The sequence below is a fragment of the Rhopalosiphum padi genome, chromosome 2, assembly GCF_020882245.1.
Source record: "Rhopalosiphum padi isolate XX-2018 chromosome 2, ASM2088224v1, whole genome shotgun sequence".
NCBI classification, from domain to species: Eukaryota; Metazoa; Arthropoda; class Insecta; order Hemiptera; family Aphididae; genus Rhopalosiphum; species Rhopalosiphum padi.
In genome coordinates, this window is record NC_083598.1 from 54,157,497 (window position 1) to 54,182,554 (window position 25,058).

The 25,058-nt window shown below is 25.1% G+C and overlaps 2 protein-coding genes across 3 annotated transcripts; one reads left to right on the forward strand and one right to left on the reverse strand.

The window, feature by feature from the left end:
- Positions 1-113: 113 nt before the first annotated feature.
- On the reverse strand, positions 114-11,030 carry LOC132919585 (DNA polymerase alpha catalytic subunit). 2 transcript variants are annotated; one of them, XM_060981296.1, is made up of 27 exons: positions 10,826-11,030; positions 10,565-10,765; positions 10,287-10,486; positions 9,900-10,033; positions 9,455-9,638; positions 9,277-9,372; positions 9,105-9,208; positions 7,726-7,807; positions 7,336-7,500; positions 7,105-7,272; positions 6,861-7,037; positions 6,577-6,778; positions 6,119-6,390; positions 5,948-6,064; positions 4,735-4,799; positions 4,412-4,658; positions 4,144-4,350; positions 3,924-4,079; positions 3,335-3,583; positions 3,063-3,268; positions 2,723-2,984; positions 2,474-2,648; positions 2,304-2,415; positions 2,163-2,226; positions 1,963-2,097; positions 1,400-1,507; positions 114-730 (listed from the first exon to the last, which is right to left on the reverse strand). In XM_060981296.1, the coding sequence occupies exons 1-27, from the start codon at positions 10,839-10,841 to the stop codon at positions 521-523; spliced, it is 4,314 nt and encodes a 1,437-aa protein (XP_060837279.1). In that variant the 5' UTR covers positions 10,842-11,030; the 3' UTR covers positions 114-520. The 2 variants fall into 2 exon arrangements, with proteins under 2 accessions (XP_060837279.1, XP_060837278.1); XM_060981295.1 differs by having other exon boundaries at positions 10,565-10,768.
- A 257-nt stretch (positions 11,031-11,287) lies between these two features.
- On the forward strand, positions 11,288-23,479 carry LOC132919584 (bromodomain and WD repeat-containing protein 1). The gene is made up of 27 exons (XM_060981294.1): positions 11,288-11,600; positions 11,712-11,770; positions 11,899-11,928; positions 11,995-12,054; positions 15,039-15,183; positions 15,245-15,337; positions 15,396-15,556; positions 15,618-15,794; positions 15,927-16,078; positions 16,191-16,523; positions 16,605-16,815; positions 17,507-17,719; positions 17,799-18,024; positions 18,148-18,231; positions 18,300-18,420; positions 18,557-18,719; positions 18,807-19,094; positions 19,163-19,360; positions 19,433-19,637; positions 19,706-19,864; positions 19,943-20,193; positions 20,263-20,414; positions 20,648-20,878; positions 21,118-21,301; positions 21,465-21,561; positions 21,621-21,851; positions 21,930-23,479. The coding sequence occupies exons 1-27, from the start codon at positions 11,543-11,545 to the stop codon at positions 22,715-22,717; spliced, it is 5,070 nt and encodes a 1,689-aa protein (XP_060837277.1). The 5' UTR covers positions 11,288-11,542; the 3' UTR covers positions 22,718-23,479.
- The last annotated feature ends 1,579 nt before the right edge of the window (positions 23,480-25,058 follow it).

Here is a 25,058-nt window from a genome sequence, read left to right on the forward strand (position 1 = left end):
ACAAATTATAGTTGACCATTTACTATGTTACTATGTAACATATGATCATTGTCTTAACAACATTGATATGCATGCAATTATGATTATGAAATGACAAAAAACCAATGCTGGTATGATAAAAGGAATCTTATCAAAAGAGTATACTTTACTAGTTATAAATGGATTGTCTCAAGCATACAACATATATTATACAAATTCTACAATATATTTGCTATGTATTAATAGCTGTTACAATTTATACTAGATATAATACAATTGATAAAAGTATTTTATCAACTAAATTTATATGTTTTATAAAAGTATGAACATTGTATAAAATTTTTTAATAACTAAAAAAAAAAAAAAATATTGAACAATTTTGTGCTAAATGTATTAAAATTAAATAATGATTAATAATAAATTATAAGCATATTAAATGGTTTTTTTGGGTTTTATGCTAAAAGTAAAATTATAATAAATATAGTAACTATACTAATTAATAATGTAATAGGTAAGTGTATTATACAAAATTTAATATTAACTAATATTGGCCAAATATTTCTTTTAAATTAACATAGTAGAAATCATGATGTTTAAGCACTTTTTGCATTTTAGTTTTTAATCTACCATAAGCTAAATATAATGGATCCTCATTAGCTAATTTTAATTCCTTGTTTCTGTACAATACTTTGTCAATGTCAAATAAAAACAGGTAATATCTTAGTTGAAACAATAGCTGGCCAGCTGAATACTAAAAATATAAAAATAAATATCAAATAATAAACTTTTTATTGAAAGGAAATATGTAATATAATAATAAATAAGGATTCCAGATTATTTCACTATGATTTATATAATTGAAATTATACCAAAGTGTTTTATATATTTTAATGGTAATTAAAGATTTAAAAAAAATATTATTACCCATGCTTAGTAATAAAAATATTTAGGTTTACATTACAGTTTGAATTACAATAAAACTTGAGTTTAATCATAGATAATAAAAGAATGGATTGGCCATTCCTATATTAACAACATAGGGGTTTGCGAGCCGGAATGTGGATGAGAAACAGACTGCTTTTATATAGTGCTCTCACTCTAGTAAGGGGTTTTATCGTTTATTTTATTATACATTTTGATAATTGATAAAACCCCTTGTAACCTCAAAGTAAAATAATGTTCATGCCCATTGCTGATAGCCTATCCATTCTTTTATCATCTATGACTTCAATGAAATGTTTAGTTTTTTTTTATTATTAGTATTAAAAAAATATAAGAGTTGTGGGAGGAAATGATATTGTATCATATTTCAACTTACTAATTATTATACTTAACTAATTTAGTGTTTAAATATATTTTAAATACTTAATACAGAAGCTATAAAAAATAAATGATTAAAAATATTTACTGAAATACCTACTTCCTTTTTTAATGTTCCAGATTCACATTGTATACACATTTCATCACTTGTATGAGGCAAATATTTGCTTTTATAATCACAAGTACTTTCGTCACAGACATAATAACTCTAAAAAAATAATAGAAACAAATTATACAAGAATAATTGTGCACGCATAGACATATAAAGTAAAACTTCTAAACGGCACTTTTGGTCAATAAAATTTTGATTATTTAAAGGAAGTAATAAATTCTTGAAATTTATAAATGGTTAATGTCTAAAATCACTAAATCACAAAACAGATGAAACATAGCCAGTCAAAAAATTTATATTTTAGTTATTATTGTTTAGTTAATGTATGGTTATAATATTATCTTTGTAATTGTTTGTGTCACAGATGTCTGTAATACGAGATTGTTGTCACTATATCGTGTTTTATAATTATTTTTAAATAAGTGTGGGCTATTCAAAGTTTCCAAATCAAAGAGTTGTGGAAATGTTCTCATTAACATAAAAAAAAATCTGTTAGGGGAAGTTTTACTAAACTTAGATTATTAAATAAAATGTAGACAAAAATGTATCACCTTATAAAACTTTGTTGTATGCTTCCTTATATTTGCCCATAAAATATTTTCCAACATCCCAATATATTTATATGGTGAAATAAAACATTCTAAATTAGAACACTTTTCCAAGGAAAATTCTAATTTACCATTAGGCTAAAATATTAAATCAAGTCAGTTCAAATTATATTTTCATATGAGATTAATAATCTAAATAATACCTTTTTAATTACTGGTGTCAATAATTCTAAATCACTTTTACAACCAAGACATTTGAATTTAAATCTAAATTTATGATTTAAAATATTAATTAATTCAACATTTAATAATATAGATGTATGTATTTGGAATTTAATACTCACGTGTCACAACCACTAAATCTTGTAGCATCATCCAAATCAATTGCATTTTCTTCATGTGAATTCTCATAAATGGTGTTTGTCCTTTGATTTTGGTACAATGCAGGATCAAGGCCTATTAAAAATAAAATAGAATAACATTTTGCAAAATCATAAGATGGCAACAACCAAACCTAAATACTCAGCAATCATTTTAGCATCAATGTCTTCTAATGGTGCACATAGTCTCATTATTACTGGATGTATTTGTTGTGATAAATAATACTTAAAATCGATTTTTAAATTAGTATTATTTTTTAGCTCGTCTACATGATAAACTCTTTGAGTGGATGCAAGATTTGTTCCATCCTATTGATTATAACAAATATTTTTTTAATAGTTTCTCAATCTACTTAACAATAAAAATATAGAAATAAACTTACTTCACAAACAACATATGATACAGTATCGCCTTGTCTAAATTTAATACTTTGTTTATTAAGGCGTTGAGCAATGGCTACATGTGGTAATGCTTTAGCATCTGAATAATCTTGAGGAGCTTTAGTTAATGTTTTACTAATAGCCAAAAGTCCAAGAGGAACATTATTTCCCTCACAATCGGCTCTAAGTTTTTCTAATTGCGCACAAATATTTGACACTCTTTCTTCAGGAGACTGATCACATAATATTTGTCTCAAGACAAATCTAAATTATTTAATTATGTTTAATCAACAACTATATTATAATTAAAACATATAAATAAATAAAAAAAATTAATTTTACCGTCCAGCTTCTTGTGATAATTGTGACCAATCTCTTCTTACAATATCCAATCCTTTGATCTCTTCCTTAGTTATAAATTCACCTGAAGGTAGTTTTGATATAGATATAGCAGCATATTTTTTTTTTTTTAATAATAACATGTATTTAAAAATGCCATCAATATCTAATTCCACTTGCTTATACATTTTATTGACTTCAGCTTTAATCTAATAGTAAATAATAAATATTTAATAATGAGAAAAAGTATATTACACAAAATAGTAAATACATACTTTATAACCAATTTTCATAACTTGATCATAGTCAACACAGTTTGAGTTTATCATTAATGAATCTGTATCTCCATAAATAACGTCAAATGATAGTTTCTCAACTAATGCTTTAGTACTAATTAATATTTCTCTACCTTTAGCAGTAATTAATGCAGCCAATGGCTTAGCATAAAAACGGGAATGTGTAAATCCCAAACATCCATACATACTATTAGCAGTAAGTTTTAGTGCAGTTTGCCTTAAATTATACTAAAACAAAATTAAAAATGTACAACTTTATTTAAAACATAAACCTAACATTCATATTTAAATGCATAATTAATGTTTTATTTATATTTTAGTCTTTAATTGAATATTAACAAAAATATTACAATCTATACTAACTAAACACACTTCACGATATACATTTTAAAATTAAATTAATATTTATTAGTATTCTATACATTATTGATACACTCTTCATACTTATAAATACTAAATTATCATATTGATCAAACTAAAATATCCAACTAATAATAGTACCATTATTATATATTATATTACAATAAAAATTTAATTATTAAGATAATAACAATATATTATAAATCACCTGCTCTTTAAGTGTAGCAGATATTTTTGGATCATTCATTAATTTCTTTACTTCTCTTCGTGAATCTACCAATGACTTAATTTCGGCAGGTAAAATTCCACGGGCAACAGATTGATTTGGAGTTAATTTTAATAATTCAGCTATTTCATCATCACCCTAATTCAAAAAATAAATTGTTAATAAATTATACCTAATACTAAGTATTATAATTAATGTAAACCTCTTGAGCTAGCAATGTTCGAAAGCTAACTGTAGTGAAACAAATATTGTATTCTTGAATTATACTTGGATAAAGTGAGTTGAAATCCATTAATAATATCATTTTGTTATAAAAACCAACTTTTGGATCAAGTACAAGACCTCCTAAATATTGAGCTTTTTTACGGCCATTTTTTTTATTATTATCTTCATCTACATTATCTTCATTCTAATTAAATTGATAAAATATAAATATACTATAAATGTATACATACAAAAATTAAATTTACTTTGTTCATTGATCTTTTTTTATACTGTTTATCGGGAAGTATATATCCTTTTTCATTAAAGGCATGTAATAAAAGATATTCATTCCTTTCGGCACGGCCACCAATTAAGGTTCTGGATAGTAAATTTCCTGCGACTTTAGTTATTTGTAATGCTAAAGGTAATACATTCATTTGACACATAATGCGCATTATGCAAGAAGTATCCATAATTGTAAATTTGATTAGCTGCATTAAAGATACAGCTGAACTGTAAATTTATATTATATATTAAATCATTTTTTCATATATATATATATATACATTAATTAATTTTAGAAACATACCAATACATATAACTAACTTCATCATCAGATAAATTAAATTGTTCATTTTCTTTGACATTGAGAATCTACAAATTAAAATTAATAATAATATAAGTACATGGTACAGACAACAGGGTGAGGATGTTGACACTTGCTCACCCAACCTTACTTTTATGCAAGCTTTACCATTATTATTACTTTATATGCCAATGATAAATTATTAAATTTTAAAAATGATTTGGAATGAAGTGCAACTAATATTTAATTATTTTATAATGATATTTAAAATATTTCTATTTATAATTTTTAAGCTTTAACTTGTACCATAAGCATAGTAATATCAATGAAATACAGGGAATCCAACTTGTGTTATTTAAATAATTAGATTATTACTAATAGTGATGTTTGGTATAGCTTGTGTCTTTTGTGAATTGTGATGATAATAATAAAACTTCTTTCTATACAATCATACCTCAAAAGTAAAAATAAAAAAAAGCCATTATATTGAAAATATATTTACAGAAAGAAAAATGCGCTTAAATCAGTTTTAAAAATACTCTAAAAATGTATATAATAATGTTAGCATTCAATTTACATTTTGGTAAGAAATAAAACTAAAAATACATTTATACATTTTATAAAATAGGTATATTTGATATTTTAGATTTTTATCATTACTATTAGTATTTATCTTTACACTAATAATAACTAAATAAATCACTACTCAAGTACAATTTATATTAACTTTATAATCTGAGGAATATTTTATGAAATGTTCCAAAATTTTTTTTTAACATGTTGACTGCCACATGGCCGTCGGCGGTCATTCAATTGATATTTGTTTTACGCCAAGAATATTTTTCAATGTATTCTAAATTTGTAAACCCAAATATTTGAAAAAATAGAAAAATAGAAAAAAAATTGTAATAATTCCCACTACGCCACGGTCCTTATTTTAGTGCATTATTGTAGCGCCATAGAAAAGTTAATAATATAAAACCAAATGCATTTATGGTCGCAGGCGGTCATATGGTGTGGTAGTAATGATGAACTATGGGCGCTGGTGGTCACAAATGTATAAAATTTGAGAATTACAGATGACCGCCGGCGGCCATGTGGCAGTAAACGTGTTAAATAAATACATACATTATGTAAAATTAATAGGTTCCTTACTTTGCATAGCATCTTAAATGATAGTATAATTATTAATTACTGATTTAATAATATAATATACCTGCTCGGATAACGAGTATAAATCATAACTCCTTGCTTTAATTAATTCTTTTGCAGAAATTTGAGTATCACAAATCAATCTGCCACTGAGCACACTTTTTTCAGTCATAAATTTTCCCTAAAATTAATACCAATAAATAAAATGTTGATATATTAATTATGTTATAATTACTTTTTTGGGGAATAAAGTTCTGCGAAGACGACCAATTTTTGACCAGTTTTGTATTTTGTTAGCTTCTAAGCGATTTACAAGCGTTGACAGTATGTGACTACATATATCATGTCCAATTATCATATCTGGATCAATTTTGGATAACTTGGCAAGAAAAAAAGTTAGCAATGCTCGTTCTGAATCCATTTTTATAATTTTAGAAGGATCTCCACATTTTTTTAATTCTTCTTGATATCTGACCGGCCATGGTATATTACTTGGACGTGATATAGCTAATTCAAAAATGAAAGTTTATTTAATTATAAATAAGTAGTGCTAAATTATTGATTTACAAAATAAGTTATATAGTTATATAAAATAAAAATTTAAATATGCAGTTTTATAGGCAAAATATTTTACTAAAAAGTAAAATAGTATAACTAATTACGTTTCATATAATAAAATATAATTTTAATCACCACAAAAAAATTGATTATGAAGAGGAGTTGGTGGAGCTTGATCTAATGGGAAATGTGTATGCACCAAACAACTTATAATTATTATTTCATTTTGTTTTGTTTTTTTATTATAAGTAATTCTTGGATTTAAAGTCATTATGACTACTGGTGGTGGCGAAGAACTAGGTGCTAATTGAATATTTTTCATATCTAAACATAATACCTATAAAATATAATTTATTAAACATTTATTGATAAAATGCGAAATAAGGAATATTTCAATGTAAATATAATATATTATTTACCTCTATTTTGCACCAACTCATAGGATTATTTGAAAGTTGAGGAACTTTTATGTCTAACCAACAGGGTCCCTTTATCTTTTGATCTAAAAGTAGAAGCTCTAAGAATGAAGTATTTGTACCAAATATTCGACTAAATGTTTTGCCACTTAAATCTTCAGGCAAAGGTGGATGTGAAGCCTAGAAAAATAAAAAATAAACTTATTATAAAAATTATTATTTAATATTTATGTTAATATTTACTAACAGAATATCTTATCTCCAAATATTCACTCTCATCTGCAACATCAGCTAAATCAAATGCATATTTTTTAGTAATTTTGCGAGATTTAAAATTTTGAATTTGGTACTTGTCAGTGAGATTATTAAATTCGTTATAAACATCAACCATTTTTACTTCTTCATTGTCAGATGTCTGTAATATTATAAATTATAATATTAAAGTGATTTAATACTTATTAATACTTATAGATCTTACTGTATTTCTTGGAAGTAAAAACATTCTTCTTTCAATGTTTTTAACTACTACACAACAGCTTACATAAGTATCAAAATTTACAGGTTTTACTTTACCAAAAAGAAATACAACTCCAGGCTGTTTGAACACATCTTCAAATGCATCCAAGTAAAAAAAACGAAAAACCTATAATTAAATTATCCAAATTGTTAATTAGTTAATAGTCATTAATTGTAATAATTTAATACAGTGAAACCATTTAATATAATTAATGTAAGATGTAGTTTGAGACTATTTTTTTTTAAATTTATTCTTATTAAAATGAGTATAACTAAAGAAGCTGAATAATTAATTAATATTAAATGATATATACTATATTATAAATAAATACAAATAAAAATATTGACAAACTTGAGTTCCATTCTTATCTGTTGTCAGGGGCAATTTAGAAGAAATATCATGTGGTAAAGCAACTTGTTCTTCCTCTTGAACACTATTTAATTTTAAACAATGTTACAAATTTTAATTATAATGTATTTTATAAATTATAATATAATTTTAAGTTATAGTTACTTACTTTTAATGATAAAGGTATTTTTTTTATTTAACTAACTATCTAGTATCTATTAGAGGATATAAATATACAATTGACTATGAATAATTCAATATTTAAAGAACATTTAAATAAACTTTAAACTATAGTTTATAATTATAAATTCAAAATATAATTTTAATTAGCAAGTTATGAAAATATTAACATATATGTATAATATATATATATATAGTGATAATACTATAATAATTAGTGTTGGCCAACGATATCGATAATTCGATACGATATCGATATCGTGGGTATTTTTTCAATAATTTCGATATTGATATCTAATAATAATTATCGAAAATATCACAATATCGGTGTGATTAATCGGGGCTCGGAATTTTGCGGTTTTACGGATTTAAATTGGTGGAAAGAAAACGAATCTAAATACTCAGCTGTATCATTACTAGCCAAAAAGTACTTAAGTATAGTGGCCACTAGTGTTCCCTGTGAACGGTTATTTAGCGAAGCTGAACAATCATTTCCAAGAAAAGAAATAGATTATCTCCTAAACGCCTCCAATCAACTGTTATTTTTGAATTCATATTTCAAATCGAACCCAAGTTCTGAAACATTGATGGAAAAACTGCTCGAAGAAGAAATTTAAAAAATAGTATATAATTGTTAATTAATAATTAATTTACACTCATAATATAATATTAAAACAATATGTATTCTATACTTTTAATATACTTTCAATACACTCGTAATATAATATGCATTCTACACTTTTAATGTTTTAAATTTTTAATATACTTCGATATCGATATCGGTATTTTTCCGATATCGCAATACGATATCGGGGGAAAAAATACGATATCGATATTGAAAATTATATTGTTGGCCAACACTAATAATAATAGTAATATAATACTAATAACATTTTGTAGTATGCTAAAAATTTTTTATTAGTGTATCCATTTAAACCATCTGTGTAAATAGGTATAAATAAAAACAAATTAAAATATTTATTTTTATTTTAAATAAGTATCACTTTGAAATTATTGAATTAAATAAAAAGAAACAATAATTAAGTCTATTTTTAATAATATTAAGGTGAAGTTATATTTATAATTATTAATTAAGAATTAAATTAGTGTTAGTTATTTTCATCAACTTTTTAGCTTTGTAAAAAAAAGTAATCAATCCCAATTGAATTATTTAAGAAATAAAAATTAAAAAATAGTATTACTTTTCAATGGGCCATTTAGTTTCTTCAAACTCAATTTTAATTTCAGTTTTTGTCAATTCTTTTTTCATATTTAATTCTGTAAGTTCCATAAAACTTTTTTCTGCCTAAATAAATTTGAAGAGTTAGTTACAATTACAAATATTTTACAAGCTTATTATTTTAAGTAATATACTTGGATCGCTTCTTCAAAATCAAAATCTTCAATACAGTCATCCATACTTTCATCAAATTGTTCTTGTTTTATGGGATTTTCTGTTAATGGTACTGGCTAAATATTATATGAAAAAATTTTTAATTTATATTAATAATTTGAATCTTTTAGTCATTATCAATTAAATTTAATACTGTACTTTGCTTATTGATTCTGCACTAACTTCTTTAGTTTGACAATTATTTTTAGTAACATCACTGGGTTCATTTAATTTGGAACTTGGACTTTCTATATTTTCATCGGCCTTTTCTGTTTTTATAATAATGTTATTAACAGGTGTCTGAGGAGATTTTAAAACAGTAGAAAATGATTCTAAATATCCTCTGTAAAATTATAAGTAATCAACTTTTTTTTTAAATTTAAAAACTAAAATATTAATTGGTTTAAGCTTGCATGGATTTTAGATTATTAAAATTATTCGCAGACAAATCTATGTTATAACTTATGAGTTTTAAAATATGGCCAATATTTTGAGCATATACAAGAAATTATTTTAAAGTTAACTGGTTATATACCAGTTTAATATTAAAAATTATAAGAACTTACTCCATTTTTACAACAATAATAAAATTGTTATACTCTACCTAGTTTGATTTTCTCTTTTTATTTTTTCTGTGACTTTATTATGGACCAATCTTGTAGCTTTTGTAATTACTGGTTTATCCAATTCTTGAATTAAATCACCAAGAATATCATCTTCGTTTAAATTAACTGGCACCTAAATAAATGAATACATTTATAAAAATAAGAATGTATATTTTATAGTTTTATAAGGGTTATAATTAACTTAATAAAAACTTATTTTTAAAAAAATGTATAAATATATAAAGCAAATAAAACTTTGAAGCATCATCAAAATATAAGAAGTTTTGCTTCAACAAGATTGACAAACATTACTATTAACTGTAGTCGGTTCATAGTTATATTTAAAACATATTCTAAACTTAATTAAAATTATTTAATATAGGTACCTCTTTTTTTTTTTTTACCGGCATATTAGCAAACATTTTCTGGATATCCCTATTTGAAGAGGGAAGATCTTCTTCAAAGCTTTTATCAGCTCTACTTCTTTTTTTACCTCTTCCTTTTTTTCCCTCTTTAACAATAGATTCCTCGTCCAAATCATCGTCAAAAATTTCTCTTCCATCTTCAACATATCCATCAACATCAACTAGCAGAAAAAATGTAATATTTAAATATTTATACTAAATGAAAATTTGCATTTATAAATTAAATTATATTTATTTACAATCATCAACAATCCAATTATCCTGTTGTCGTTTAACTACCCTATCTGTGTATTCTTGTTCTGAAATTTCTTCATAGACATTTTTCATAGGTTCTACTTCATATTTGTGCTTAGTCCCATCAGTTTTGAGCTTTTTCAATTTTGCTAATGCTTCAAAACGACTTGTTTGTCCAACTTTTTGTCGTCTCGGTCTGGATGTTTCTGCTTAGTAAGAAAATAATAAGATTATAAGTCCATGAATCTATTAAAATAAAAACTTACCTGGATTATCATTCATTTTAAAAATAATTACTTCTGCACACAGTGGAAATTTTGAATTTTTAGCATTTAGTAAATTATAATTACAATTTATAATACACAGTAAATAGTTTATAATATTGCAAAATGTAATTTTTTGTAAATATTAAATATGTACTTATGTTCTAAATAGTAAATTTCATAAAGTAATATTCATAATATTGATATTTTTTATACAAAATAACACAACATAACCTAAAATAATTAAGGATTTCCCGCCAATAAGCAGATAACCATTTTTAATCTTGACAAAGAATAACCACGGTTAAATATTGAAAATAAAAATCTAAAAAATGTTAAATGATGATACCACAGAATAGATATCGATACAATTACTACTTGTGATATGCATCATGTTTGTTTATGTACAATGTTTATCATTCACCATTATTAAATATTAATCATTATAGGTATTATACTTTTATACTATTATAGTAATAGTCGAATACTCATTTTTCTTCTTACGATTTTGAGTTTGATACTTATTGTGGTTTTGTATACATTTTAGAATTTTAAATCATTGTGGTCCACTGATGAATGAATATGTTTTGATAATATTCCCAAAGGAATATTTCTTTAACTCGTATTAATATTTAGTCTTTGATTGTCAATATTATCGACATACCTACCTATATTGTGATAAAGATTTAAACCAAACTTTACAATAAATGATTCAATGTCATGGATTTGGATAAAACATTTGAAATAATGCAAGGAGAAAATGATAGTATTAAATCTGGTAAGAAATAATATAACATATTTTCTTAATAACTTCATGGATTAAAAATATATTTATTATAATTTTGTTCACCATAATAACTATTAACTACAACAATTTATTTAATTGTAGAGTTATTCTTTTTGATTGCCAAGTTTCTGAAAGATAGTCAATTTAAAAATGCTTTTGAAGTAAGATATTTACATATGTATTTTAAAATATTTAATCTTAAGACTATTTGTATAGTTTTAAAATTTACCATCTATTATGGTAATATTATTTATTAATATTTTTTATTTGTTTTATTTTTTATTCATAGGCACTTAAATTGGATTTGAACGATTCAAATGTAAGATATAATTTTGAACTATTAAAAATAAATTGTATTTTTAATAAAGACATATTTTATTTTTAGATTCTACCAACACGTATTGATTTCTTAGGAGAGGAAAACCAACAAACGTTTGATGAACTGGTATTATTTATTTATACATATATATATATATATATAAAAAGCATCCATAAGAAATTCCAATAATAAATTAATACACTTAATCGGTAGTTTTGAGAATAAAAAAATTAATTTTTAAAGTTTATTAAGTCTTCAACAAGATTACTTTAAATCAAATTTGTGTATACTTGTTATGACGCTTAAAACATCAGAATTTAAAAAAAATATTCTTAAAAATTGAAAATTTTAAAATGTTAATGTATAATTTGCGCATACTTATGAAATAATAGTTATTTATAGAAAATGCTAACAAAAAACAAATAATTTAATAATACTGTTAACCAAATTATAGTTAATTTAATAACAATGTACAAGATGTCAATTGGTGTCATTTAGCATATGTAACAATGTTCATAAATTCATAAGTTCATTAAATAAACAATCATTGAATTTGTCACTAGTCACTACACATATTATAAATAATTTGAAATATTTTATAAACTTTTAAGTTATAATTAATAAAAGTAAAGTTGAACCATATTAATTATGAATAATGAATGAAGTTTTAATCATGATGTAAGCTTCACTTGTCATTTAAAATAGTAAAATATTATTTATTTTAACATCATCTTAGTCCTTTAGTATTGACAAATAGAATGAATGTTTATATTTAAGAAATTTTTTTTAAATTATGGTAAATAAATTTGCAAAAGTTATTAGTTGTGAAATTATGATTATAAATAAGTTATTTTTTAAATACATAATTTTACCAAGTAAATGTATTTTTAGATTGAAAAAACTGTATCTAGTTATATACTAGTATACAAGGTATAACAAGACTATTTAACAAATAAAGTAACATTTGTAATGGAAATTTGTCAAATAGTCATGTTACAACTTATATACTAGTTGCTTCACTCTTAGGCAACTACTCTGTTCTTCTACTAAAAAAAAAAACATTACTCAATTTGTTAGGCATAACTATCTGAGTAGTTGACTGGGTCTTTTATGTCTTCAAATAGAGATGTGACAAAGTTACTTATTTTCTCAGATAGTTTAAATTAAAAACATTTTTTGATTTACTTCATATAACTCCTGTAGATAGTTGAAGGGTAAAAACACTAAAAACTAATTTTATCCCTCTAACACATTCATCAATGTTTTGATATGACAATCAAATATTGCTTATACAAAAAATATTTTATTAACTTGAGCTTATTAGATCTGGAATAAAAAAAAACTATTTAATATATTTAATTTCTATTAAAATAAATGAACACCTAATAATTAACAATTATAAAGGGTAAGTATAAAACTATATAACTAAATGATCACTTTTCATTAAATAAAATAATATACATGTAAGGAACTTTTTAAATTCCAACTTATTTTGATATATATATAGCATAAAATATATTTAGGATTATAAATTATATCATGTAGTATGTATATTCATCACAATATTTGTAAATAAAATTTATGTAGTAATTTAAATTCAAAAAATTTAATTACCTATAAAAATATATGTTAAATACATTATTTTATCTTTGTATATTTTTAATAGTTTAATATTAAAATTAAATTAAGAAACATTACATTAGTAAAGATTGTTATGTTACAATTTATTTAAAACAGTTTTATGATCATTGATCATCAATCTTCATTATCACATTTATTGTGGATGATGATAAATGGCATCATTTACCTTGTTATTAAATGCATTATGATTTGGTCAGTATTATAATTAAACTATTAAATTTTGTTAGTATCTCCTATAAGCATTAATACATTATTACATTAGTATGGGAAAGTTATATATTGATGTTTTTATTTTTCAACTTTTAAGAATTTATTTTTAAAATTCATTTTTTCAGCATCATAATTAATATATACAAATATTATACACAGATAACTTGTTAAATAAGTTTTTTAATAGCTTAAATTTTATAATAAGGTAGAGAAAATCATGGCTTACTGGGAAATTGTATATTTTCACTGTATAATACCCCCTTCCATATTTACATGCATTTCTGGAAATTAAGTCTTTTCGTTATTCAACACTTTGGCGATTAAATATGTATGGTCATATAATAGAGTATTAATTAGTCATTATAGTAATCAATTATAATATTACAATAGAAATATATTTTAGATTCTGAGTGAAACAATATAAGTATTGATTTCAGAATCATGTCTGAAGTTATCTTTTATATACTCGCTATACCGCTCGATAAAAACTGCCGACTAAGTTTCTTAACTTGAACTTATAATACAAAGATCCTCATAATTCAAGTAATACATGTAGGAACCAAAAATTCTAAAACTAAAAAAAATTTTTAAAGATCTATGAAATTCAAATTTGGACAAAATTAAATACTTAAACGAAAACTAACAAATTTATTATGTAGAAATTCAAAAATATTTTTCACAGGGATTTGAAACTATGTATATTATTATTATGTATTTATAATTTATATACATAATTAACAATGACATTTTCAATACACTTAATTAATTTTATGCTATAGCCTATTTATACCAAGAACACATTCACACCATTCTACAGTAAGTTGACGTTGACTCAAAAGATTAAAACAGTAATATATAATATAAATGAATACTATTGAACGAGCTAAGGAACATAAAAAAATTTAAATAAAGTTGAAAAAGACATTCTAAAGTTAGAGCAATATTCATTTTCAAGAAATAATATATTGAGTACTAAAAGTTAATTATTGAGTAAGAAGTAATAACTAATAACTTATTGTTTAAAATTTAAAATAAATTAATAATTTACTAAAAAAAAATTAATAAATTATTAGGTATTAACAGTAAATATTACATTTCATTAGTTAATAGTAATAGATGAGTGATTGGAGTGAGTGATTTTATTCCCATGTGGGTGGCCTCTTTTTAATATTTTGACCTATTAATGGTCAATTTAATATCCACACATTCCACACTCTGAAAAATGTTTTGTAATACTATTTTTAATATTCTTGTTTCAGGAACGGAAATATAATCATATTAAATCCGATCACTTATTAGACATTTGTAAACGCATACGATTATTGAGCAACTATGAAAAATCCTCAGTTCCAGTGGTTTTCTCATTACTTGGAAAAGGAAGCTTTTCACTTGTTAATACACAAAGTACATTTTTAATACATTATATTATTTGAATTTGTATTTAAAATGATTTCCTGTGTTTTAGAAAAACGTAAATATCTATCACTTGCTGATTGCATTACACGTCAACATAATTCTTTGCCATTACCTCCTTTACATGTTCGAGGTCAAAATATCGGTAATCATCAATTATTAACATATCTGTCCCATTTATTTATTTTAATTATATTTTGCAGTTAAAGTGTTATTTGGTCGTGAAATTTCTGGTTCAGTTGATAAAAGATATTTACTACCTGTATCCAAATTTTCAAATGTGGAATTTCATGGACGAGTTCTTGGCCATTTAACTGCTGTTTACTGTGTCTGTTTTGATACAACTGGCAGATATATCGCTACTGTATGTTAAATTTAATTATAAATTTATATTATTTAACATTTTATATTTTTATTTATATTAGGGAGCTGATGATTATTTAGTTAAATTATGGGAGGCAAATACTGGAAGACTTTTATCAACATTAAGAGGTGCTAGTGCTGAAATAACAGATATAGCAATCAACACTCAAGCTACATTAATTGCAGCTGGAAGTATGGACAAAGTATTAAGAGTCTGGTGTCTTCAAACTGCTAGACCAGTAAGTTGTAATAATAATTTTTTAATAAAAATAGATGAACACAAATTTGATAGAAATATGAGTAAATTTAAAAGTATACAAATATTGGCACTTTATCAAAATCATTAATCATCATTTATTTGTTTTATTTAGATTGCTCATATAGTAGCACATGCTAGTATGATTGTAACTGTAAATTTTTGCCCTCAAACATTTAATGGACTTGGCTATATAGCTTCAACTAGTACTGATGGTTCAGTTGTGTTTTGGCCATTTCGATCTAACAATGGAAATACAATTTTTGAGTGAGTTATTCATTTATTTTTTTCTTGAAGTTATGATTGTAATGTATTTATATTTTTCAATTAATATTTATTTGATTATTATAATATTAAAAATTTATTTTTATTCTTACAGATCTAATTTAACTGTTTATAATGAACGTATGCGACCAGGTAGTGCCAAAATACTTTGTGGTGCTTTTTCAGCTGGTGGTGTAATGTTTGCTACAGGCAGTGCTGATCATAATGTTAGAGTATACAAAATGACACCCCCATCACCAGATGCATCAGCTCCAGTGCGCTTAATGGAGGTTGAAGCTCATTCGGACACTGTTGATTCTATACAGTGGGCTCATAGTGGTTTAAGATTTAGTTCTGGTTCAAAAGATGGAACAGCATTAATTTGGGCTTACAAAAATCAAGAGTGGAAATATAAAACATTGCATATGACAACTAAGTTAAAAAGAAAGTTAGTTAAAACAAAATGTATATTAATATTTAGTACATAATTTAAAGATGAACAATTAAAAAACTATTAAATAATTAATAGTCTTGTAGAAAAAAAATCTGATGAAGAACTTAAGCAAGTTAAACCATCTGTAACATACTTATGTTGGGATCAAAGTGACCGTTGGATTATTACTGCGTGTACAGACATGACTATAAAAGTATGGGATTCATTTACTACTGAACTTTTACAAGTAATGACTGGACATAAAAAAGAAGTATATGTTTTAGAATCACATCCATTTCATTCTAAGGTTTGTATAAACGTGTGTATTATAGCATATTTATAAGTTAATATATTATAAATTCTGAACGGATGGATGAATTTATTAATTTTACATATAAGATTGTTTATTTTTTTTGAGTGTACGCGTTAAGTAATAGAAATAAGCTTTGATTTTCAACTTTAAAGAATACTTTTTGAATAGTAAATTAGATCTAGTTTGTACCTTTAAAGAGGTTTAAATTAAAAATTCCTTGTATTTTTTTTATAATCAGAAAAAACATAAATTAAGGAAAAACAAAAATTTTTATGCAAATTCAATATTGTTATTAAAATAATTGTTTTATAATTATTATATAACTATAGATATCTTAAAACTTTTACATATTATTATATGGAATACAATTTTAAATATAATATATAGATTAATATTAAGATATCACCTTTCTATTTATATTGTGAACTTATTTTATTTTACGGTAAGATGATGTTGATTAAAAAGTTAAAAATAATAATATAATAATATGGTATGAATATATATATATATTAGCTACATCAAAAAACCATATGAAATATACTTCTTAATAATCATTTTTTGTAATCATATATCATTGTATTCTAATTTAACACACCATTAATAGTTATCCACTCGACACCTAATATACAGCAAGCCATTTACTTCTATTTTTTTAAATCTAATTATTAAATTTATTTTACTTAAGATTTTGTTGAGTGCTGGTCATGATGGCAAGATATTTATATGGAATATTATAACTGGAGAAGTATTAGTATCATTTCAAAATTCCATTGAAGGTCAAGGTTTTGCTGCATTATATGATGCTAAATGGTCACCAGATGGGACAATGTTCTCAGTGACTGATTCACAAGGTCATTTATTAACGTACGGACTTGGAATACCCTCGCCCCGCAGAAAAGTATATTATTTTATCAATATATTAATATTCTATCTTATTTAATAACTTATAATTTTTAGTAATAATAAATATGTTCTAGGTTCCATATGAAGTATTTTTTCATACAGATTATCGACCGTTGTTAAGGGCAGCCGATCATTCCGTATTAGATGAGCAAACTAACACAGAACCACATTTAATGCCTCCTCCATTTTTGGTTGATTCTGATGGTTCACCTTATCCTCCAGAAATTCAAAAACTTGTTCCTGGAAAAGAAAATGAAGGGCTTTTACAACTGGTGGCAGATGTAATAATTAATGAACTAGGTTAGTAACTTTTGTCTCACTTTTAAAAATAAAATAATTAAAATAATACATTCTTTACTTTGCTCAAAATTTGAAATATTAAAATTTTAATAATATTTCTGTCATTAATTTATTTAATTTTAGGCCGAACTGAAGTTATTGGAATTCGAGGAACTGCTAACATGAATACTGTTGAGCATTTATCTAATAATTCACCTAATCAGTCTAGTATGTAAAATATTGTTATTTTATATAATATATTACTATTAATATTATGAACATTATTAAATTTTTAGGAGTTATTAGTTTACATCCATCCGTAGAACAAAATAGTAGTTCATTTTCATTTGAAAATAGACCAAGAATTATTTGTAAGCCATTAAAACCATCAATAATGGATCAAATTCAAAACCGAATGTATGTTTATAATAAAAGTTTTAAAGGCGCACTTTGTACAAGCATGATTTTTATTATTATAGTACTCTTAAAAGATAATTAATACATAACATTGTATTAATAAATATGTATTATATATTAATGATTTATTATATAGAAAAATTTTGGGTGTTATGGAAGAAGAAGAGTTTACTTTAGAAAGTGATAAACCACTAGTAGTTGATGAAAAACCACAAGTTTTGTCTGTTAAGCCAAAAAAAAAGCCTCAAGCAAAACATTCATATAGTACTAGAGCAACTAATGTAGAAAATGATCCTCAAGTTAGTTAAATAGTTATATTTTTATTCAATTAAATATTGTTTTCAAGCAGCCAAAATATTTATTTTATTTTTTAAATTATATTTTAGGAAAATAGATCGTCATCAAACCCTGAAGAATCTGAAGAGGAAGATGCTGATTACACTGATGGAATTGATTCAGATGAAAAAGTTGAATCACTGTCAGATTCTGATTCTGGTACTAGCTCAGAATATTCTGATTGGGTGGCTGATAGTGGCACCAATCTTGAACCACCTAAACGTACTCAACATCGAAGACGTCGCGTTAAAAGACCTACTACTCCACCTTCATCTCCATCACCTCCATCATCTCCACATGATGGACCTAAAACTGTGCCTCCTCGAAAAGTACTAAAGGTAAATGTTAAGAGTTCAAACAATTTTTTTTTCATGGTTATATATAATAATATTATGTTTTTTATTAGGATGTTCCAGAAATATATAGACCTTCTGAGTGGTTTTCAGAAGTTTTACCAAAAAAATCACCTTATTGCCCTCAAATGGGTGATATTTTAATGTTTTTTGAACAAGGTTATAATTTATATTTAGAAGCAGTGGAAGCAAAAAAAGTTTACAAATTAAAAACAACACAATCTGCTCCATGGGGAGAATTAGAACTTAAAGTAAGTCATTTTAATTATACTTAGAATATTTAAAGAATTATATTTAGTATTAATTGATTAATTAATTATAAGGAACCTCAAATGGTTAAAGTAATTGGAATAAAATACGAGATTAGACCTCCTCGTTTATGTGGATTGCGTTTAGCTGTATTGAAAGAAAATGGTGATCATACTTCTTTCAGTTTTGACCTAAAATACCATGATATGCAAGATGTAATAGATTTTTTAGTCTTACGACAAACATATGAAGCTGGGTTAGCAAGAAAATGGAAAGAAGGTTTATTAATTTATTTTAAATATTTAAATTTTACCGTGCAAGTTATTAATTATTTCAATTTATTGAAGGTCAACGATTCCGAAGTATGATAGATAATGCTTGGTGGTGTGGTAAAATAGTTGAACAGAGTACTTCCCGTTCACCTTTTTTGTGTTATCAAGTTCTTTGGGATAATGGTGAAAAAGAAAATTTAAGTCCTTGGGATATGGAACCTATAAACCCTAAAAGTATGGATTTGTTTGTATTATTGTATTTTATTGTTTTTCATAATTTATGTTTGTTAATTATTTTTATTATAAATAAAGGAGAACCACTCAATGGTATGTCATTACCAGTGACTACAAAAGAAATGAAAGATATATTATACCGACCAGAATCTGGTAATAAAGAATGGCCTAGTGGGTCTCGAGATTTAATTTGTGACCGAATATTGAGAGGATTGCATGATCTTATGGGAATGTCACTTGCAGAACCATTTCTTGCACCAGTAGATATACAAGAGTATCCGTCTTATGCATATATTGTAGAATATCCTATTGATCTATCAATCATAAAAGTAAAATACTTTATATATATTAAAAACAATAATAATACCTAATTAATAAATTTAATATTTTAATTTTAGGCAAGATTAGAAAATCGTTTTTATAGACGTCTTGCAGCTGTACAATTTGATGCAAGATATGTAGCAAGTAATGCTGAAAAATTCAATGAAGAAGGTAGTGATATAGTGAAAAGTGCTCAAATTATCACTGAAATCTTATTGAAAATTATCAAGTATGTTGTAGTATTGTACAGATTTTTGTATTCATAATACTTTACTCCCAATATATTAATTATCAAAAAAATTTTTTCTAAAATAAAATATATTCTCATTTTTAAGTTATTATTATGCCAAATTATTTGTTCCTTGTGATCTTTGAGGTATTATTGGAAAAAAGTCAAATGTGTAAACTTATAATTTATTTAATTTATTTTTTCCAATTTTAATAAAGCCCAAATTTTTATAGATCTTCTTCGCCAGTTGAAGTTCCTGCTCTATGTCGCCAATTACAACAAAATTATAAAAATAATGAAGAAGAAAAAAAAAATTTACTAACTGATGATCGATCGCGTAGATTAAGACCTAGATCATTAAGAGAAAGAAGTCGACGAGAATCTAATCAGCCATTTAATTGGAAATTGGAGTGTAAAAACTTTTTGAAACTTATGTGGTTGTCAAAAAATAGTACCCCATTCAGGTAAAACTATTTAGTATTTACAGCTGATTAATTTAGTTCCATAGAAAAAAAATATTTAGTTTTATTTACTAGCACTTATAAATTAATAATTTTTATACTTAAGATAATCAGTTATACTCATGTTTAAAGAATTTCAATCCCAATTATTTGCAATTTTTTGTTTATCATTATCAATAATAATAATATATTATTATTATTGTAGTGCACCAATATTCATTTAAAAAAACTTTATATTTTAGAGAACCAGTAGATTATAGTAAATATCCAGATTATGATCGAGTTGTTAGTACACCAATGAATTTAACAACCATTCGGGAAGATTTACGTGGAGATAATTACAAAACTCCACTAGATTTCTGTGACGATGTTAGACGAGTATTTAATAATGCACAAACTTATTTTCAATTATATCCTGATGAAAAGGTATGTTCTTTGTATAATAATGGTTTAGTTAAAATAATAACATATTTAAAAAGTTAAATTATATAATTTGGGGGTCCATTGAGTCCACTTTTCCTGGAATGACAGGCTAAAGCCTTAACCATCTTTAAAATTTATAGCAAATAAAAATGTTTTCATGTTTAAGTTGGAACAAATTACTCAAGAAATGATAATTATGTCAGAAGAGAACATAACTCAAATACTTAACAATTGGGAAAGACAATCATCTAAACGCCCCACATGTAAGTAAAATATTAAAAGACAAAAATATTTTTAACAATCATATATGTTTTCTTAATAGCTATAGTAAGTCACTTAAGTTCACGTCCTCAAAGAAGATGTCGCTTAAAAAGACAAAGAGAATTAGACAATAGTCCAAGTGAAGATGAAAGTGATGCTGATTTTAATTTAAGAACCAAAAGACCACGGAGGTTAAGAACAATTGCAATTAAAGAGGAAACAACAGATCAATCATCATCAGAAGAAGAAATAAAATTTGATCCTAATCAACCTTCAACTAGTTTTGCACATAGTAAGTTTAATTTATAGTTAGTTAGTTTAATTACTAAGTTAATTTTTAATTGTTAATTTATAAATCAAATGATTTTAGATGAAAGAAGTGAACCTAATCGTGTTAAGACAAAAAAATCTATTGATATGCCATCAACCAGTCGTGAGATTAAAGAAGAAGTTCAGAGTGATGATGAAATGCCACTTAGACGTCATTCATCAAGAATTCGTAAATCTACTTATCGTGTACAAGAAAATAATGATGAAAGTGATGAAGATGATGATTATACTCCCACTAAACCTCAACGGCCAAAACGATTAGTTAAACCACTTCCACAAGATAATGATGATAGCGATGATGAAGTTATGCCTACCAAGCCGTCTCATAGTAGGCGACTCCCAGTATGTACAGAAAGATTTGAAGTACCACCTATTACTAGAAGACAACCTACAAGATTTCATGATGAAGAAGACAATGAAGAAGAAGATCAACCTACTAGAGCTAGAGCTACCCGATCAAGATTTTTAAACACTGAAGAAACTGATCAGAGAGGAACAAGAAATTTGAGAAAGAAAAAACGTTGGGATTATGCCAAAATGTTAGATGTATCTGGTGTAAGTAGTGAAGAAGGTGCTGATGATTGGAAACCTTCGCCAAAATTTTCCAAAAAAATATCTTCCCGTCATAAAAGTCAAGCCTTAAAAACTAGAAAAAAAAGGAATTATGCAGAATGTAGTGATCAGAGCTGCAGTAGTGATGATAATAATGATGACGATGATGATGAAGATGATGAAGAAAATAGTGTTAATATAAGAGTATCTGTAAGCAGTAGAGGGCGAATTAGAAAATTAACAGCAGAAGCCAAAGCACATTTGTTTCGAAGATAATAAAAATTATTGTTAAAATTTCTCATTTTTTCACAACTTGTATTATATATCTTATTTTTTTTTTTATATATTATTTTAAAATTTAATTGTCAATACAATATACAAAAAATTACTGATAAATATGATATTGTTAATTCAAATTATATGTAATAATTTAATTATATTTTTAGTTTATTAAGATGCATTTAATACCTAATTATGTTTTTATAAGTATATTGTAGAAATTCAAATTGTTTTCTTGAAAATCTAAACTTTTAATTTTAACTTTTATTTTTAATTAACTCTGTTTTGATAGGCATGACTCACTTGTGTTATAATATTAAATGTCTAAACTATTGAGTATTGATTATAATTTATAATATTGGCCAGGCATATTATGGAAATTTTATTTTTATTGTTTTTAATATTTAAAATTATTATGACAATTTTAAGGGGAAAAATGTAAGATATTGATTAAAAGTATTCTTTTAAAATATATAATTATAAGTATATAAATACCAATATTTGTTTTTAAACATTATTTTACTTAATTTAAATTATTTAGGTTTTTAATGTTTTTATTTTGTTAGTATCTATAAAATATAAATCATAGGTGTGTATACACAGGTGATAGGTGCTGCACCTTATAATATATTTTAAATACTTATTAAACTTTTTGAAAATTTAAAAGGCTTATACAGTATAAATAATTTTAAAAATGTTAAATGCAGAATAAAATTAAAATATGAGTATTCAATGTTGATCAAATGAAAAATGATAAAACTGTTTATTATTGTGAGAAATTACTACTTACTTTTAATTTGTACTATGTGCATGTATGACATATGTTGTTCTATAAACAGGCATTAACTGTTAAATCAGTGAGTTGCTTACATTAATAGATGTCAATAATACTTTATCATATAATCAAATTATACAATTACATCATTTTTGTCTATGCCATAATTAGGAAAACTAACTGGGCAATGTGGTTTGATTAGTGTTCTATTGAGCTGGTTAAAAATGAATGCTACACTGGATACAAAATACTACGCACGTCAAACACCTATAGGCTATAATATATACAAAATTGGCATTCGTTCAATACGCAATATACATCACCATTTAATATGTGATGTATTGATAAATAAAGTTTATATCAATATCAGATGTACTGGAAGGTGCAGAAGTGCATCACACTTAGCCATCATAGTCAATCATGATTTTTAAATAGTTTAATCAACTATTATTCTGTTTTTTTTTTTTTTAAAGTAAAACAAAATAGTTTATAGATATGTCAAAACTACAATCAAAAATAAAGAAGATAACTGGTCCAAGTTTGACTTTCCCCAGGTTCATTTTTGGTCAGAGTTACATATAGCGGTACACAAAGCACAAGTCTTGTATATAATATGCCTTGCGCTTGCAGTTTTGTGCCTTTGATTTTTTTCAATATAATATACCATCCGTTCGGCAATTTTCCACTTCTAATCAATAAAAGGATACCTAATAATACATGAAATAACCTAATTTGTTAATAATAGGTAAATAACCTACACAAATCTAACGACGAACGACGACACAGCGACTAGTAGCTGTTCTAGCATAGGAAATAATTCCGCTTTCCGCCTCAACTGTACTAACAACGGCATCCAACTACTTGTCGGAGACTTTGGCTCGGACTGATTGGTGAACAGATGAGCTATATAGGACATCAGCGGTAGTAGTTTTGACTTTTGAGTACAATTGAAATACGAGTTGGTTTGAGTGACTTTGCATTTTGAAGTGAAGTTTTAGATAGAAAGTGACTGTAATCTGCAGATTCATGAATAAAGGTGGAAACTTTAAGATCTTCGCATAAAGTGACGTTTGTGAAATTACCATCATGACAACTCAACCCCTTGTAAAAGATCTATCCATCTCAGCACTACCTCATCGCATGTTAAAAAGAAAGTGGTGTCATGACTTAGTAAAAAATAAAACCCATATCCGGATGCATATTACCATTCTGCACATGAAATAAAACTCATGAACGAATTTGGCCCTATGATATACATTTGTAGCGAAAATTTAAATTATTACTGACTTATTAATAGTGTTTAAAGTTGAAGACAATTTTAGAAAATATGGTATCAATACAACTAATACAAGCACGTATACTTTTTACTAAATGCTTTATTTAAAAAAATATTTATTTTTCGATTTATAGCTATGTAAAATAAAATGTTGAATTTGTTTTATTAATTATATTGTGTAAGATCTGAGTATCTGACTCATGATATTCATGTTCCACTTCCACATAACATAATATTTACAATCCTTGTACCCAGTTTATATACCTATCTTTGATGTATCCGTCGGC